This window comes from Oncorhynchus kisutch, linkage group LG18, assembly GCF_002021735.2.
Source record: "Oncorhynchus kisutch isolate 150728-3 linkage group LG18, Okis_V2, whole genome shotgun sequence".
In the NCBI taxonomy this organism is placed as follows: Eukaryota; Metazoa; Chordata; class Actinopteri; order Salmoniformes; family Salmonidae; genus Oncorhynchus; species Oncorhynchus kisutch.
Window position 1 is genome coordinate 57,633,302 of NC_034191.2, and position 20,223 is coordinate 57,653,524.

Genomic DNA, 20,223 nt, shown 5'->3' on the forward strand with positions numbered 1-20,223 from the left:
CGAAACGCGATCACGACACGCAGGTTGAAAAATCAAAACAAACTCTGAACCAATTGTATTAATTTGGGGACAGGTCAAAAAGCATTAAACATATATGGCAATTTAGCTGGCTAGGTAATTTTCCAAGTTACCAAGATGCCCAAACTCAGTTCATGTTTCAATCACCCATGTAGGTATAACCAATGAGGAGATGGCATGTGGGTATCTGCTTCTATAAACCAATGAGGAGATGGGAGAGGCAGGACTTGCACCGCAGTCAGCGTTACAAATAGAACTGACTTTTATTTTAGCGCTTGGCAACACAGATGCTCGTTGGCGAGCACAAGCGATGCGAGTGGTGTGGTCAGCATGTAAAGCTTTTTTGAAATCAACAAAGCATGAGAAGACTTTGCCTTTGTTTTTGATTTGTTTGTTTGTCAGTTAGGGTGTGCAGGGTGAATACGTGGTCTGTCGTAAGGTAATTTGGTAAAAAGACAATTTGACGTTTGCTCAGTACATTGTTTTCGCTGAGGAAATGTACAAGTCTGCTGTTAATGATAATGCAGAGGATTTTCCCAAGGTTGCTGTTGACGCATATCCCCCGGTAGTTATTGGGGTAAAATCTCAATCTTTGTCACGCTTTCTTTTCTTTCTCTCTCTCGATCTCAAGTTTACTCTGTAAAAGACAGACTGTCTGAAGTGTCACATGTAAAAATAATTTAATTTCCATCACTTTTTGTTGAAACAAGGCAGGAAAACATTTATTGGAGTCTTAATGCATTATAATGTGTTCATTTGTCGCATGGTGGGAAGACTGGGCTATGCACATAAAATGACCTCAACGTTCCTGGGGCAGACGCTGTGGAAAGACAGTTTGTTTTATATATATATATATATAACACACACACACATAAGCCTCTCTGTGTATATACACAGACACAGCAAGTGGCCCTGGTCTGACTCTGTACTGGTCCTGAGCTGTTCAAACCTTCATCTTGACCTCTTCTCAACCTGAAATCTGTTAGAAGGTGATCTTGGGAAGGCCTGTTAGGTCAGAGGCTCAGAACAAGGCTCCTGTGGTGCAGATATACAGTACTGTAACAGCCTGTTTAAGAGATCTTCTGTGAGGTATTTGATGGAGATATTCCGTAGTATTCAGACAGTTAAAAGGTGGTGAAAAGTTTTGATTGATACTGCTATTTGTACTTCAGCTCTCCTTGCATGCTAGTATATACCATAGGCTTCCAGCCATTGTGCTAGCACTAGTTAGCATTGGCTTGTGAAATGACCTAAAACTAACTTCATATTCGACACAGAGACATGAACATTCATCTGACTCTGGGGAAGTAGATAAAGGGCATCATTGCCAAAATCCTGAAGTATCCCTGTAATTTACATCCAAAAAGCAGGGATGTGCTCTTTCCATCAGACATGATAGTGTAGTACCTCCTTCTGTCATCCATTTCTTTGCTCACACACCTTGCTGCTTGCATCGCCCTCCCTCCCTCTCCCATTCTCAGGCCAGGAACACTACACAGCCAGCCCTGGGTTGAAGCTGTCTTCATTTAAGAACCCCAATCCTGCATAACCTTAACAACTGTTACCAACTAATACCGGCCTGCAGCCTCCCGGCTGGCCGCATGGCACGTCCCTCAAACACAGCTAAATCCTCTACCCTGCTCTTCCAGCTACTTCTAATGGGATGGACGTGTTTAACTATACCTGATCAGAAGGAGCTCAGGTTAGTTTAAGGGTGAGGATCTAGGGTTAGTTTTAGGGTGAGGATCTAGGGTTAGTTTTAGGGTGAGGATCTAGGGTTAGTTTTAGGGTGAGGATCTAGGGTTAGTTTTAGGGTGAGGATCTAGGGTTAATTTTAGGGTGAGGATCTAGGGTTAGTTTTAGGGTGAGGATCTAGGGTTAGTTTTAGGGTGAGGATCTAGGGTTAGTTTTGGGGTGAGGATCTAGGGTTAGTTTTGGGGTGAGGATCTAGGGTTAGTTTTGGGGTGAGGATCTAGGGTTAGTTTTGGGGTGAGGATCTAGGGTTAGTTTTGGGGTGAGGATCTAGGGTTAGTTTTGGGGTGAGGATCTAGGGTTAGTTTTGGGGTGAGGATCTAGGGTTAGTTTTGGGGTGAGGATCTAGGGTTAGGATTTAGTTTTGGGGTGAGGATCTAGGGTTAGGATTTAGTTTTGGGGTGAGGATCTAGGGTTAGGATTTAGTTTTGGGGTGAGGATCTAGGGTTAGTTTTGGGGTGAGGATCTAGGGTTAGGATTTAGGTGAGGATCTAGGGTTAGGACTTAGGGTTAGTTTTACGGTTAGGATCTAGGGTTAGGATTTAGGGTTAGGATCTAGGGTTAGTTTTTGGGTGAGGATCTAGGGTTAGTGTTTGGGTGAGGATCTAGGGTTAGGATTTGGGGTTAGTTTTATGGTTAGGATCTAGAGTTAGTTTTTGGGTGAGGATCTAGAGTTAGGATTTAGGGTGAGGATCTAGGGTTAGTTTTGGGGTGAGGATCTAGGGTTAGTTTTGGGGTGAGGATCTAGGGTTAGTTTTGGGGTGAGGATCTAGGGTTAGTTTTGGGGTGAGGATCTAGGGTTAGTTTTGGGGTGGGGATCTAGGGTTAGTTTTGGGGTGAGGATCTAGGTTTAGGATCTAGGGTTAGTTTTGGAGTGAGGATCTAGGGTTAGTTTTAGGGTTAGGTTTAGCATCTAGGGTTAGTTTTGGGGTGAGGATCTAGGGTTAGTTTTGGGGTGAGTATCTAGGGTTAGTTTTAGGGTTAGGTTTAGGATCTAGGGTTAGGGTTAAGGTTTTGGGGTTGGAGAAAATAGGATTTAGAATGGGACTGAATTTGGTGTCCCCACAATGTTAGTTGTACAAGACTGTGTGTCTGATTGTCCAGCCTGCCTAATAGGATGAGATGGAGACATTCTGGCATGCCTCTGGAGAACAGTGCAGCTATTGAACAAAATGTACACACACACTTCTTAACCATTTAACAATGTATTTTTATATTTTCCACGAACAGTGTTTCGCTCCCGGATCCAGGAGGATTACAGCATTAATATTTAACAAAATGTAATGTATGAGTGCACAAAAGTTTTCCGTGCCAACTGTTTAATACACTATAATTATACACCGTCCATGAAACATACTGCGGCTGTGTTGTGTGTGTATTATTACGGGGGTGTCGGGTGTCTGGTACATTTTTCTGTTCCTAGTATTGTTCCTAGTATTTTATTATTCAGTTTCTTTATTGCTTTGCTGAATGATCTTGCTGAATCATTGCCATGGCTACTCTTCTGGAACACTGCTCTGTGAATGCCTTTCAAATGGCACCAGGGCCCATATAGCTAGGGAATAGGGTGCCTTTTGGGACACAACCTGTAATACTGTCATAAATTGACACCCCTACTGGAACTTGAAGGGAAGGGACCCCTCATTTATATCACACTCCGTCTACTCTGTAAGCACTAAACCCCCATAAACCCACACCCTCTATCCATCCACACTTCTCTTCCTCGCCATGTATCTCCCTCGATCTCTCAATTTCTCCCCCATCCATCTCTTCCCCCTCTGTTTCGCTCTCTCTAACCAGGCAGCATCACGGCAGAAATATTTGGACACATGTTTTATGGACTGGAAGAGCGTACTCTTTTCTGTCACCGTATTCTCTTTATTGGGTGTGTGCGCGCACGTGTGAAAACAAGGTAGTGTCCTCTTAAAACGGCACGTGACCACTAATGACACGGCATGCCTTTAAAAACAGCCTGCGTCGGAGGCGTGAGTCACTGCCACGGTGAATTAGGGAGACCCAGCGCTCAGATACACTCATTCAGGGCTCAGACTCACGGTCCGAGGGGATCTAAGGTTGGATTTAGAGGAGTTGGGGATAAAGGGGGCAGGGTGGTGTGGTATACATGTGTGTTTTTTCTTTTCTCGCTTGGCGATTCAGTGGTTGGACACTGGAAGTATGTGGGACTCTAGACGTCCCACTTGCTGTGTTCACTATCAGGCCACTCCCAGGAGAGGGCACCAGTGAGCTCAGAACCTGGTCCCGCTACATACCTGTGCATACAGGAGCCAGGGTTTACAGCCACAATATGTTCAGTCAGTTAGGTGGAGCATATAAGCATTTCCAATCTGATAATATTGATAATTCCACAATGCTGTTGTAGGCCAGTGCAAGACGTGTGGCTTTATAAGGGTAAGTCAGTTGAGTCAATTTAACTTAATTGAGTATTAGATGGTTCTGGTAAGACCTGGATGAACTTGGTTGATGAACCTGAATTTAAACTTGGCACATCGTGACACCAGATTGGCACAGCGGGGTTTACATAGTGCTTCACTAGGGTCAGATGGATTTGCTCTATAAAAATAGGACTTCCAAAAAAGGACTCGTTAATTAGGGCTGAGAATTGCGGGGGACCTCATGATACGGAATTATCATGATACTTGTATTGCAATTCGATACTGTGATTTTATTGTGATTTGTTGTTCCAAACATATTGCTCACTATATGTCTGCTGCAGAGGGACGAGAGAGAGACGTGAGAACATGTGTAAGGGGAAGGTGTGTGTGTGTGTGTGTGGATAGGATGCGGTAGGCCTATACTCCTCCAGGCCAGTGTCTGGCCTCCACAGAGAGAACTCAATATCCCAACAGCACGCTGGGCTGTCAGACTCCTATCCGCTAGCGATCCCGACTGATATGGTTTTTGGGAGTCCGGGGGGGGGGGGGGGGGACAAAACATAGCGATACTGATATCTGCCGACATACTATTTTACAGCAGGAAACTAAAGTGTAATTTTTACACTCTGAATTTCCATAAATTGCCATCCAAAAGAGCAATTGTCCAATAACTATGCTTTAAATGTTGATTTCATACATTGTGATAATAATGACACATCATGAGAATGGCCAGAAGTCTTCAGATCAGCATGATATTCCCTTTTCTCATCCTATTTATTCAATGTCGGTTATCGTGGAGTTATTTATCATATAGCTGTAAAAGGCCAATATCGGACGATCATACTGGTGAACCAATCTATCGGTCTGGCTCTAAACTCTTAGAAAAAAAGGTGCCATAAACCTAAAACAGTTCTTCGGGTGTCCACCCTTGTTGGTTCCAGGTAGAACCCTTTTGGTTTCAAGTAGAACCATTTTGGGTTCTGTGTAGAATCTTATCCACAGGAATCAAAAATGGTTTTACCTGGAACCAAAAAGGGTTCTTCTATGGTGACAGCCAAAGAGTGTACTGCCAACCCAGGGAATGTATAGACTGAGCATGCCTGCCTGCAGAAGTCGGCTACCTGCGAAACGCGTGTCCTTTTCCCGACTCTCTCCGTGTCCCACTTGAGACCACTACACTTTCTTTTCTCTCACGTTGTCTTCATGTTTGGTGCAGCCAAGTGTTGTGTTCCAGAGAATGTTTTTTCTCTCAGTACTGGACATTTTGAGTAACCTAGGCTATCATATCTGAACCTCAGAGGATAGTAAAGAGTGTGTTTTGGTGTCAGAGTTTTGGAGGACAGTATAGTTTTTAATGTCAGAGTAAGAGCGTGTGTTTTCATAACCTGTTTTTCCTCAACCCTTCTGTCTCCTTCTCTTTGACTTCCAGCTGGGTCCCTGGGTCCTCTTCCCATCCTAGCCAAGCCCGGTCTGTTTTTGAAAAGGGTCGAAAAAAATAACAACCCGTCTTCATCCTGCTCTTCTATCCTCCATATTGCTCGTTCCCCCTCGGGCTGTTTTCTCTTCAAATAACTGATGGGACTTCAGGTTTCACACTGAGCAAGACTAAACAAATACAGCGTGTCTCCTAACATGTGATGCAAGCGCTCCTTTGTTTGGTAAGCTGCTGCGGCTTACCGTGTCCAGGGTGTTTTCCAGCTGTGTTGTAGTAGTAAGAGTAGAGGGGATTCTAGCTGTAGTTGGATATTAGGCCACTAGATGGCAGCAGCACCCTTTCAGGGCACTGTGTGTGTGTTACACATGGGAGAAGTAGAAGGCATACCTTTTCATTGTGATTAGGCTCTTTTCTTCTCCACATGGCAAAGTTGCTTTGCCTCCCCCCTTTACACTCAAACCTGATTCTGTGTGATTTGTACAGAGGAGAACCAAGCCATGGCTGAATAAAGCATCTTGACTAGGACTGTCTTGAAGTTCAGTGGTTACTGGCCTTTCGGGCGCAGTAAAAGTCTCAGGTGCTCTCGGTGCCGCGGTACGCTTCCTGGCCTTCCCAAGGCCCCGGACGGAAAGATGGATCCCACTTTGATTTGGGAACATTTCTGTAATTCCTCCTAGGGATGCCGTCTGATATTCCTGAATCCTGCAGCACTAGAAGGCAGGCAGATCAATCTCCCTAACAAGTCCCCCTCTGTCTCCGTCTGTCATTCCAATCACACTGGTATGACTATACCTTAGCCTTGTCCCTTACCCTGCTCTGTGACTGTGAAATACAGGGCTGGTTTAGCGCGGGTCAATTCTTTTGACATGAGCTCAGTTGCTGCTGCTTTTGTCCTCTGTGTTCAGAGCTGTTGGAGAGATCTTGTAGGATCCTGTGGTCCAGGCCTGAGGAGCTGCACCTTCTCTGTCCCAAATGGTGCCCTATTCCCTATGTAGTGTGCTACTTTTGACCCGAGCCCTGTGGGCCGTAGTGCACTAGAAAGGGAACCGGGTGCCATTTGGGACTTATACCGAGTCTCTGCTGGTCTCTTTAGCATTTTTTTTAATGGGTATATGTAGGCTTATGGTGTGGAACAGGACTGAACTTTGATTGCACTTGACGGTTTGGTCTATACATTTACTCTTGCTTTGTGTGTGTGTGTATGTGTGTGTGTGTATGTGTGTGTGTGTGTGTAGAAAGACAGCTGTGCTCCAAATCTAGCAGGCGTAACAAAGGAGCTGCGTGGTCTGAATTGTCCCACGTCCTCCACTTCCCCCCTCGGAAGGGAAAAGTAATACGTCCTTTACTGTTGTTCTGTGAATTCAGCACGTCTTACCTCCGGATTTCAAAAACTTCTGGCCCGAAAACGTCAAACTCCTGGAACCCAACGTGTGTGTGAAGTGACCAGGTTTTGGGTCTGCCTGCAGTCTTTCCCGGGTGATGTTGCTCAGGCGATATTTTCCGCAGCAGGTTTTTCCTCACCTGGAGGTAGCGGTCGTCCCAAAGGTGCGTTCACAACCCGGCGTGTCAGACACCGTTACGCAACATGAGCTAGCGTCTCCGCTGATTTACACCCAGCAGCTTCAAACACAGCTAAAGCCCAAAGCCACATAGAACTCAGCTCTGCTTGTGTCGTTCCTGAGGCTGAATAGTTAGTGCATGCTCCAACACCCTTTGACCCAGTGTTCTGGGCTCCGCTGGGGTGTGTGTGTGTGTGTTAGACCTGCTGAAGGGGCTCCTGAAGGAGGTATTTTGGCCTTAGAGAGTGCAGAGCGTGGTGGATCTGCCTGGAAGCTCGTCTGCGTGTTAGCGTTGTTAGCTGCCTGCAGCCGCAGCCAAACGGCCCGGTCAGAACACCCTCACTCTGCATGGGACCAATAGCTGTCAGAAGTCAGCCGCCACCATAGGAACAATGTAGCCGGGAAGGAGACCATGAAGGAGGGGACCAGATACAGTAGGTGGCTGTGGCTCATTTGAGGGATTTGTCTACTCTAGCTGTTCTTTAAGCCATCCTGTGTTGTATGATATGGGGTTCAGACAGAGAGTGGAGCAGACTGGACTTTGGGGAACCAAGTCTAGGGTGGGTCATTGAGCCCTATGTTAGGCAGGAGCCTTAGGTTAAATGTTATTGGCTGGCCACCGTTCTCTACATTTAAAGCCGAGCTTTGATGACTGCCTAGGCTGCTGAAGAATGTGGTAGTCTAGACCTGAGCAGCATGGTTAGCAAGGGAGGAAGGATAGGGAGAGGGACATGGTAGGTAGTTGCCCCTGGGGCCTACAGGAGAGTGTGTGTGGTAGGGAACAGGAAAGCGTTTAATAAGCGAGGTGTGAGTCGAGGCCAGCCAGGAGTGGAGGGTTGAGGAGGGGTGGATGAAAGACTGGGGGGGGGGCAAGGGGCTGGGGTTCTCCTAGGGGATGCCACCACAGTCCCATCCCAGCCCTAGTGTGTGTGTGTGCCCCTAATGCCGGCCTGCTGCTGTTCTACAGTAGCAGCACCTGCCTGTGTCTGTTTGGGGTTGGCTGGAGTACAGAGGTCAATAGGTAATGTCCTCTGAGGCCTCCGCGAACCCCAGACCCAGTGCTCTGACTCAATGACTACAGCTAGCGCTCTGAGACATTCCCACCTGCACAGACATCACACATGATATGTCATGTTATATTTAAGCAATAAGGCCCGAGGGGTTGTGGTATATGGCCAATATTTTTTGCTTCGTGTCTAAGAATAGCCCTTAGCTGTGGTATATTGGCCATTTTCCACAAACCGCTGAGGTGCCTTTTTAATAAAAAAATTAATAAATGTGACCTTTATTTAACAAGGCAAGTTAGTTAAGAACAAATTCTTATTTACAATGACGGCCTACCCCGGCCAAACCCAGACAATGCTGGGCCAATTGTGCGCTGCCTTATGTGACGCCCAATCACGGCCGGTTGTGATACAGCCTGGATTCGAACCAGGATGTCTGTAGTGACGCCTCAAACACTGCAATGCAGTGCCTTAGACCGCTGCGCCATTCAGGAGCCCTATTGCTACTATAAACTGGTTAACATCGTAATTAGAAGAGTAAAAATACATATTTTGTCATACCTGTGGTATACGGTCTAATATACCACGGCTGCCAGCCAATCAGCATTCAGGACTCAAACCACCCAGTTTATACAGCGCTTGAGAAAGCCTGAGTGTGAGTGTTTGTTGGTGTGTGCGTGCATGCATGGCATATGTCTGTATTGAGGATGTGTGTGTACTGTAGGGGTGTGTATGATTCTTCCTCTGTTGTCCTGACTCCTGACATTCCTCAAATCCTCCACCTTGATAGGGAATCCCAAAATGGGGACACACACATCTTTCAGGGATAGAGGGTATATCCAGGAATCTTGTTCCAATTAGCTTAGCAGTACATGAGCTGTTTTTCCCTCGCTGGGTTTAATAGGCCAGAGGTGTGTGTGTGTGTGTGTGTGTGTGTCTGAGGGGTAGATTAACAGCCAAATGATTTTCTTAGAGTTTTGTTTTTGTGTTTTTAATTTTCCCCTCGTTCTCTCCATTTTCTCTGTGGATGGGTTCACAGTTCACTGGTTGTATTTACAAAGTGCCGCATTTCCAGGCTCATTTGATTTTTCACAGGTCTGGTCTGCAGTGTTCTCCCTTGAGCCGGATTGTGTTTCCTATGTTTCCGCTGGCCGTTGAAAGGGGGGATAACGAAGGTCTGGAAAAGCGTGTGTGTGTGCCTGTCCCCTTGTGTGTGTGTGTGTGTGTGTGTGTGTGTGTGTGTGTGTGTGTGTGTGTGTGTGTGTTCACAGTTGACCCTCCGTGATTACGAACCAACACATTTTTGGTATCGTCTGCTGAATAACTTCCTTCATTGATGCGTACATCCGCTTTCTTCCAGGTCCACACACACACACACACACACACACACACACACACACACACACACACACACACACACACACACTTGTGCGTGTGGCATTGGGTGCGTTGAAGCGCAGTGCCTAAATACCTGCCCTCTCTCTTTTAGGGAACGCCGGCCACCCATGGTATAAATCCTGGAGAGAGACACCTTGGACTGGGGGTGACAGAGGAGAGGAAAGGAGACTGAACCTACCCTCTACCCTTCCCTTGCCTGCTGCTGCAGTGTGGCAGTGCTATTTTCATTCTCACTCTGATATTCCACACCCAGGCAGGAACCATGCCGGCCCTGTCCACCGGATCTGGAAATTACTCGGGTACCGAATGATGTGATGAACCCTGTTTCCTTTCAGCTGTGCACACTAAACCCCGTTCCCTATTCACGATGCACATCCCCTTTATACACTGCACTAACTCTGTGCCCTTAAGGCTGTTCACACTCAGCCTTAAGGCTGTTCCAATACGCCGGATTCTGTCTCCACTGTAGGTTTTTACAAAGAAGCATAGTTCATACAGTTCCTTCAAAGTATTCATACCCCTTGATTTATTCCTTGATTTATTCCACATTTTGACCTATAGCCAAAATGGATTAAACATTTTATTTATTATTAATTGTTCTATCTCTCACCGTACACTCGATACACCATGATGACAAAGTTAAAACATGTTTTTAGAAATGTTTGCTAATTTATGTCAAATTAAATACACATGTCTAATTTACATAAGTATTCACACCCTCGAGTCAATATTTTGTAGATGTTCTTTTGGCAGCAATTACAGCTGTCAGTCTTTCTGGGTAAGTCTCTAAAAGCTTTCCACACCTGGATTGGGCAACATTTGCCCATTTATTCTTATCAAAATGATTCAATCTCTGTCAAATTGGTTGTTGATCATTGCTAGACAACCATTTGCAGGTCTCGCCATAGATTTAAGTCATAACTGTAACTCGGCCACTGTCTCCTTGGTTAACAACTCCAGTGTACAGTCGTGGCCAAAAGTTGTGAGAATGACACAAATATAAATTTTCACGAAGTTTGCTGTTTTTGTCAATGTTACTATGGAAGTATGATTACAAGTATGATTACAAGCATTTCATAAGTGTCAAAGGCTTTTATTGACAATTATATGAAGTTGATGCAAAGAGTCAATATTTGCAGTGTTGACCCTTCTTTTTCAAGACCTCTGCAATCCGCCCTGGCAGGCTGTCAATTAACTTCTGGGCCACACCCTGACTGATGGCAGCCTTATTGTTACTTACAGTGCCTTGCGAAAGTATTCGGCCCCCTTGAACTTTGCGACCTTTTGCCACATTTCAGGCTTCAAACATAAAGCTTTAAAACTGTATTTTTGGTGAAGAATCAACAACAAGTGGGACACAATCATGAAGTGGAACGACATTTATTGGATATTTCAAACTTTTTTAACAAATCAAAAACTGAAAAATTGGGCGTGCAAAATTATTCAGCCCCTTTACTTTCAGTGCAGCAAACTCTCTCCAGAAGTTCAGTGAGGATCTCTGAATGATCCAATGTTGACCTAAATGACTAATGATGATAAATACAATCCACCTGTGTGTAATCAAGTCTCCGTATAAATGCACCTGCACTGTGATAGTCTCAGAGGTCCGTTAAAAGCGCAGAGAGCATCATGAAGAACAAGGAACACACCAGGCAGGTCCGAGATACTGTTGTGAAGAAGTTTAAAGCCGGATTTGGATACAAAAAGATTTCCCAAGCTTTAAACATCCCAAGGAGCACTGTGCAAGCGATAATATTGAAATGGAAGGAGTATCAGACCACTGCAAATCTACCAAGACCTGGCCGTCCCTCTAAACTTTCAGCTCATACAAGGAGAAGACTGATCAGAGATGCAGCCAAGAGGCCCATGATCACTCTGGATGAACTGCAGAGATCTACAGCTGAGGTGGGAGACTCTGTCCATAGGACAACAATCAGTCGTATATTGCACAAATCTGGCCTTTATGGAAGAGTGGCAAGAAGAAAGCCATTTCTTAAAGATATCCATAAAAAGTGTCGTTTAAAGTTTGCCACAAGCCACCTGGGAGACACACCAAACATGTGGAAGAAGGTGCTCTGTTCAGATGAAACCAAAATTGAACTTTTTGGCAACAATGCAAAACGTTTGGCGTAAAAGCAACACAGCTCATCACCCTGAACACACCATCCCCACTGTCAAACATGGTGGTGGCAGCATCATGGTTTGAGCCTGCTTTTCTTCAGCAGGGACAGGGAAGATGGTTAAAATTGATGGGAAGATGGATGGAGCCAAATACAGGACCATTCTGGAAGAAAGCCTGATGGAGTCTGCAAAAGACCTGAGACTGGGACGGAGATTTGTCTTCCAACAAGACAATGATCCAAAACATAAAGCAAAATCTACAATGGAATGGTTCAAAAATAAACATATCCAGGTGTTAGAATGGCCAAGTCAAAGTCCAGACCTGAATCCAATCGAGAATCTGTGGAAAGAACTGAAAACTGCTGTTCACAAATGCTCTCCATCCAACCTCACTGAGCTCGAGCTGTTTTGCAAGGAGGAATGGGAAAAAATGTCAGTCTCTCGATGTGCAAAACTGATAGAGACAAACCCAAGCGACTTACAGCTGTAATCGCAGCAAAAGGTGGCGCTACAAAGTATTAACTTAAGGGGGCTGAATAATTTTGCACGCCCAATTTTTCAGTTTTTGATTTGTTAAAAAAGTTTGAAATATCCAATAAATGTCGTTCCACTTCATGATTGTGTCCCACTTGTTGTTGATTCTTCACAAAAAAATACAGTTTTATATCTTTATGTTTGAAGCCTGAAATGTGGCAAAAGGTCGCAAAGTTCAAGGGGGCCGAATACTTTCGCAAGGCACTGTAATCAATGCTTGGAGTTTGTCAGAATTTGTGAGTTTTTGTTTGTCCACCCACCTCTTGAGGATTGACCACAAGTTTTCAATAGGATTAAGGTCTGGGGAGTTTCCTGGCCATGGACCAAAATATTGATGTTTTGTTCCCCGAGCCACTTAGTTATCACTTTTGCCTTGTGGCAAGGTGCTCCATCATGCTGGAAAAGACATTGTTCGTCAACAAACTGTTCCTGGATGGTTGGGAGGAGTTGCTCTTGGAGGATGTGTTTGTACCATTCTTTATTCATGGCTGTGATCTTAGGCAAAATTGTGAGTGAGCCCACTCCCTTGGCTGAGAAGCAAACGCACACATGCATGGTCTCAGGATGCTTTACTGTTGACATGACACAGGACTGAAGGTAGCGCTCACCTTGTCTTCTCCAGGACAAGCTTTTTTCCGGATGCCCCAAACAATCGGAAAGGGGATTCATCAGAGAAAATGACTTTACCCCAGTCCTCAGCAGTCCAATCGCTGTACCTTTTACAGAATATCAGTCTGTCCCTGATGTTTTTCCTGGAGAGAAGTGGCTTCTTTGCTGCCCTTCTTTACACCAGGCCATCCTCAAAGTCTTCGCCTCACTGTGCGTGCAGATGCACTCACACCTGCTTGCTGCCATTCCTGAGCAAGCTCTGTACTGGTGGTGACCCAATCCCGCAGCTGAATCAACTTTAGGAGACGGTCCTGGCACTTGCTGGACTTTCTTGGGCCCCCTGAAGCCTTCTTCACAACAATTGAACCGCTCTCCTTGAAGTTCTTGATGATCCGATAAATGGTTGATTTAGGTGCAATCTTACTGGCAGCAATATCCTTGCCTGTGAAGCCCGTTTTGTGCAACACAATGATGACGGCACGTGTTTCCTTGCAGGTAACCATGGTTGACAGAGGAAGAACAATGATTCCAAGCACCACCCTCCTTTTGAAGCTTCCAGTCTGTTATTCAAACTCAATCAGCATGACAAGAGTGATCTCCAGCCTTGTCATCATCAACACACCTGTGTTAACGAGAGAATCACTGACATGTCAGCTGGTCCTTTTGTGGCAGGGCTGAAATGCAGTGGAAATGTTTTTTGGGGGGGATTTAGTATGGCATAGAGGGACTTTGCAATTCAGTGGAATTCATCTGATCACTATTCATAACATTCTGGAGTATATGCAAATTGCCATCATACAAACTGAGGCAGCAGACTTTGTGAAAATTAATTATTGTTGTCTATCTCAAAACCTTTGGCCACGACTGTAGATTTGGCCTTGTGTTTTAGGTTGTTGTCCTACTGAAATGTGAATTAATCTCCCAGTGTCTGTTGGAATGCAGACAACCTGGTTTTCCTCTAGGATTTGCCTGTGCTTAGCTCCATTCTTTCTTTTTATCCTGAAAAACTCTGCGGTCCTTAACGATAAAAAACATACCCATAACATGATGCAGCCACCACAATGCTTGAAAATATGGAGAGTGTTACTGTAATGTGTTTTATTGGATTTGCCCCAAACATAATGCTTTGTATTCAGGACCAAAAGGTAATTGCTTTGCCATGTTTTTTTGCAGTATTACTTTAGTTCCTTGTTGCAAACAGGATGCATGTTTTGGAATATTTGTATTCTGTACATGGTATGAGGGCCAGATTGGGAATTTAGTCAGGACACCGGGGTTAACACCCCTACTCCTACGATAAGTGCCATGGGATCTTTAGTGACCATAAAGAGTCAGGACAGCTGTTTAACGTCCCACCCAAAAGACGTTTCCTCCCTCTTCGGGAAAACTGAGTTATGAAGGATGCCACAAATGTACACCATTCAAAATATAATTAAGAACTTCACCATGCTTACAGGGATATTCAATGTCTGTTTAAAACAAAAAATGTATCCCCTGTCATGTTTAACACTATTATTGCTCGTAGAGTGAATCTATGTAACTTATTATGTAACTTGTTAAGCACATTTTTACTCCTGAACTTTTTTAGGCGTGCCATAACAAAGGGGTTGAATACTTATCAAGACATTTGAGCTCTTTTACATTTTTATTCATTTGTATATAAAAAAAGTTTTTTAAACTTAAAAAATGTAGCCCAATGAGAAGAAAATGGAAATGTGATCTATTTTAAATTCAGGCTGTAACACAACAAAATGTGGAAAAAGTCAAGGTGTCTGAATACTTTCCTAAACTTTTCTCTTGAACTCCGTTACAACCTCGACACTGAACACTGTCCCCTATGCACTACAATGAACCCTGTCCCCTATGCACTACAATGAACCCTGTCCCCTATGCACTACAATGAACCCTGTCCCCTATGCACTACAATGAACCCTGTCCCCTATGCACTACAATGAACCCTGTCCCCTATGCACTACAATGAACCCTGTCCCCTATGCACTACAATGCACCCTATGCACTACAATGGCACCCTGTCCCCTATGCACTACAATGAATCCTATCAACCAATATGTTACAATAGCACAGTGACCTGGTTCACCCCTTTCCTGATGTTCTTCTCCAGGCCCCACAGGTCTCATATGTTCTCACAGGTGTTCACAGCAGACAAATGAGCACTCACACACCTCAGTGATGTCTATCACATACGTCTTTCCGTCATGTGTCTGTGTCTCTCATGATGATGTCAGAGAGGGAGACATGTCAGGTCTTTTAACATGCAGGCAGATGACATCATAGGTTAGGGGTCAAGGCTTGCTCTAATTAGAGCCTGTCTCCGTGTGTGTGTGTGTGTGTGTGTCTGCAGACGCATCCACCTCTCCCCTCTCTCGTCCCTTCTCTCATCTCTCTCTCAACCACAACCCCAAAAAAGAGGAGCAAAAGGACAAAGAGGTGGATGAAAAAGAGAGGGCGGACAGACCAACGACAGACACAGGGAAAAAGAAAGTTGATGGATAAAGAGTGTGTTCGTCTCGGCTGTCCAGGCTTTGACAGAGTTTACGTAGCCGTTGTGGAAATTCGTATAGACAAAGTGAAAAGCCAGACCATCAATTACTATTATAGTCATTTTAGGCAATTACTGGCACAGACCCTGTTTCCAAATAAAACATGTAAGGGCTCTCTCCTCCGCCACATCCCTCTATCCCTCCATCTTTCATCCCTCCATCTCTATCCAATTCCCTCCATCTCCTCATCCTTCCTTCCTCAATCAGTTTCGTAGAGTCACAGGCCACAGAGCTGTGGACAACGTCGTGACTGATGTTAGGATTCCTGGTGTAGATGACAGATTCCGCTCCCCGTGTCAACTTGTGTCTAGTAACACTAATGTTACTAGAAGAGGGCTGTGTGAGTAGCTCAGGGAGGAGTGTGACAGAGTGTAAGGCTGCAGAACTGACCGATTCGTCACCTTGTGACTACCCGTGTCTGGGGGAAGTGATGTTACAGGAAGGAGTATTGTAGAGCGAGGGCAGATTGTTGTGAGTGGTCTCAGCCTAGTGAGGAAGGTGGGAGGCAGAGGTTCATCTGTGTGTTTTAAGAGATTACTAATCTGCCTTGTGTAGATGGTGACAGAGGTTAATAATCAGTGTATTTGTCATTTTAGCAGAGAGTTAGAAGACATGGATTTAGGAGGTACAGCTGCGTAAGTGAGGGGGCGTACGGGTATTTATGCATTGGGATTTGGAAGTATCATTTTTTTATACTAATCTGGTAATATCTATCATATGTATACAACAGCGTGTAAAGTGTTGGTCCCATGTTTCATAAGATCCCGCACGTTTGTTTACATACCATTTAGTGTAGAGGAGGAGTGGGAGGGGGGTGCTGAGGAGTATTTCTGTCTGTAATGAAGTCCTTTTGTGGGGAAAAACAAATTCTGATTGGCTGTGCCTGCCTTCCCAGTGGGTGGGCCTATGCCCTCCCAGGCTGCGCCCCTGCCCAGTCATGTGAAATCTATAGATTAGAGCCTAATTTATTTATTTAAATTGACTGATTTCCTTCTGTGAACTCTAACTCAGTAAAACCTTTTGAAATTGTTGTTTCTATTTTTGTTCAGTATATACAGTGGGGCAAAAAAGTATTTAGTCAGCCACCAATTGTGCACGTTCTCCCACTTAAAAAGATGAGAGGTCTGTAATTTTCATCATAGGTACACTTCAACTATGACAGACAAAATCAGAAGAAAAAAAAGAAAAAAAGAAATGAATTGATTTGCAAATTATGGTGGAAAATAAGTATTTGGTCACCTACAAACAAGCAAGATTTCTGGCTCTCACAGACCTGTAACTTCTTCTTTAAGAGGCTCCTCTGTCCTCCACTCGTATTAATGGCACCAGTTTGAACTTGTTATCAGTATAAAAGACACCTGTCCACAACCTCAAACAGTCACACTCCAAACTCCACTATGGCCAAGACCAAAGAGCTGTCCAAGGACACCAGAAACAAAATTGTAGACCTGCACCAGGCTGGGAAGACTGAATATGCAATAGGTAAGCAGCTTGGTTTGAAGAAATCAACTGTGGGAGCAATTATTAGGAAATGGAAGACATACAAGACCACTGATAATCTCCCTCGATCTGGGGCTCCACGCAAGATCTCACTCCGTGGGGTTAAAATGATCAAAATAACGGTGAGCAAAAATCCCAGAACCACACGGGGGGACCTAGTGAATGACCTGCAGAGAGCTTGGACCAAAGTAACAAAGCCTACCATCAGTAACACACTTCGCCGCCAGGGACTCAAATCCTGCAGTGCCAGATGTGTCCCCCTGCTTAAGCCAGTACATGTCCAGGCCCGTCTGAAGTTTGCTAGAGAGCATTTGGATGATCCAGAAGAAGATTAGGGAGAATGTCATATGGTCAGATGAAACCAAAATATAACTTTTTGGTAAAAACTCAACTCGTCGTGTTTGGAGGACAAAGAATGCTGAGTTTCATCCAAAGAACACTATACCTACTGTGAAGCATGGGGGTGGAAACATCATGCTTTGGGGCTGTTTTTCTGCAAAGGGACCAGGACGACTGATCCGTGTAAAGGAAAGAATCAATGGGGCCATGTATCATGAGATTTTGAGTGAAAACCTCCTTCCATCAGCAAGGGCATTGAAGACGAAACGTGGCTGGGTCTTTCAGCATGACAATGATCCCAAACACATTACCCGGGCAACGAAGGAGTGGCTTCGTAAGTAGCATTTCAAGGTCCTGGAGTGGCCTAGCCAGTCTCCAGATCTCAACCCCATAGAAAATCGTTGGAGGGAGTTGAAAGTCTATGTTCCCCAGCAACAGCCCCAAAACATCACTGCTCTAGAGGAAATCTGCATGGAGGAATGGGCCAAAATACCAGCAACAGTGTGTGAAAACCTTGTGAAGACTTACAGAAAACGTTTGACCTCTGTTATATACCCTTTGTTGGCAATGACAAACTATTGAGATAAACTTTTGTTATTGACCAAATACTTATTTTCCACCATAATTTGCAAATAAATTCATAAAAAATCCTACAATGTGATTTTCAGGATTTTTTTTCTCATTTTGTCTGTCATAGTTGAAGTGTACCTATGATGAAAATTACAGGCCTCATCTTTTTAAGTGGGAGAACTTGCACAATTGGTGGCTGACTAAATACTTTTTTGTCCCACTGTATTAGATGTCAAGACAATTAGTGGACATGTAGAATGATCTAGGTAGATGGTGCCCTTTGAATGTGATGGGAAATCCTACAAACAGGGAAATCTGTGGTCATTTAGTGCTACTGGTGTTGGGGGCTGGTAGGTAGCTGGTGGTTTTGGCAGTGTCAGAGATCAAGAGGACCATCGCGCTTGCCAAAACGTCTCTGTACGCTGTCCCTGATGAGGTGAAATGAATAACACTTTTAACATAAAGCTTTATGCATCATATTTTTGAGTGCGGACCATCATCCCTTTTTATTTGTGTCAGAGATCCGACAGACAGGCAGGTGACTGACACATTTATCCCTCCCTCCCTGAGGACCTGGACAGCACAGCTGACCACCAGGACTTATGGTGTCTCACCAGGAGCAATTAAGATGTTATCCAGCCTCAGCCTACTCCATCACTCTGTCTGAAACTCATATCACCACCAAGCAGCTGCTGAAATAACAGCGCTACACAGTACAGACTTATTAATGCTAATATTTTCCCCGACTGAAAGAAAGGGCTGAGTAATGTGTGTGTGTGTGTGTGTGTGTGTGTGTGTACGAACTAAGCGCAGCTCTTTATCCGGTGTGTGTATCTAAAATGTTATGGAATATTTGGAGAATAAATATGGGGTGAGTAGACGGATGGTACAGAAAGTGCTCCCTACTTAGGAACATGTTGTCTCTCACTTTCTCTCTCTGTCTCTCTCAGTTCAATTCAAGGGGGTTTATTGGCATGGGAAACATATGTTTACATTGCCAAAGCAAGTGAAATAGATAATAAACAAAAATGAAATGATATTCTCTCTCTCGCTCTCCCCTTCTTTCGCCACGGGAGCGGCCTTCTCATACCGGCTCAGGTCTGCTCGGCCCAAAATAAACAACAGACCTCTCTCGCAAATTAAGATCTAATAAATGAAACCAAATAATGAAAAAATAAACCTGAAAAACAATAAAAAGCTGGAAAAATGACCTCTAAAATATGACCGCGGGGGGAACTAAATGTTCGAAAGGAACGCCGTCCCAGTGTTCAGGTTACTCAGGGCCCTTTTGGTGTGGGACTTTTTAATAAATACTTTGGAAGCAGATTGAGGCATTTGGTTGATGTTGCTGGCCCCAGGCTTGTGTTTAAAAAAAAATATATATATATATTAATTTTTTATAATGTTTTAAAATATCAAATCTGTGAGGAGAAGGAATGTGTCCCCAGTAGCGAGGGAGATCGATAGCAGGACCGACTGCTAGGACTGATTTCTAAGAGCCGCTCTCTGACACTTTGTTGGCTGAACATGGGACCTGATACACACACACACATTAATTGACATTCTCACAGAGCGGCCAAGCGGCAGGAAATTGTTTTTTAATTGCGCAGGGTTGATCAAGGGGTCCTGCCACAGTGGGATGTCCTTGAGATGTGTCATGTCACCAATCCGGTTTGCTTAACACTCAACCCCAACCCAGCTACTGTTACCGTCTAGCTCTATGGAGGGGTTATGTTACTGTCTAGCTCTATGGAGGGGTTATATTAGTGACTAGCTCTATAGAGGGGTTCTGTTACTGTCTAGCTCTAGAGGGGTTCTGTTACTGTCTAGCTCTATGGCGGGGTTATGTTACTGTCTAGCTCTATGGAGGGGTTATATTACTGTCTAGCTCTATGGAGGGGTTATATTAGTGTCTAGCTCTATAGAGGGGTTCTGTTACTGTCTAGCTCTATAGAGGGGTTCTGTTACTGTCTAGCTCTATGGCGGGGTTATGTTACTGTCTAGCTCTATGGAGGGGTTATATTAGTGTCTAGCTCTATGGAGGGGTTATATTACTGTCTAGCTCTATAGAGGGGTTCTGTTACTGTCTAGCTCTATAGAGGGGTTCTGTTACTTTCTAGCTCTATGGAGGGGTTATATTACTGTCTAGCTCTATAGAGAGGTTCTGTTACTGTCTAGCTCTATAGAGAGGTTCTGTTACTGTCTAGCTCTATAGAGAGGTTCTGTTACTGTCGAGCTCTATAGACGGGTTCTGTTACTGTCTAGCTCTATAGAGAGGTTCTGTTACTGTCTAGCTCTATAGAGGGGTTCTGTTACTGTCTAGCTCTATAGAGAGGTTCTGTTGCTTTAACCTCAGCCCTTGTCTAACAGTTTCACTGTAGTGGGGTTCTGTTACTTCCTCTACAGACAAGCAGTGTTTAATAATCTCTT

At 44.5% G+C, this 20,223-nt stretch overlaps 1 protein-coding gene across 1 annotated transcript in view; it reads left to right on the forward strand.

Moving 5' to 3' along the window:
* The window catches only part of mpp7a (MAGUK p55 scaffold protein 7a), a gene marked incomplete in the record, with an annotated part of 250,832 nt that overhangs the window by 67,541 nt on the left and 163,068 nt on the right, over positions 1-20,223 (forward strand). The window contains 1 exon segment of the mRNA XM_031796379.1: positions 9,651-9,858. Coding sequence (XP_031652239.1) covers positions 9,822-9,858 — 37 coding nt within the window.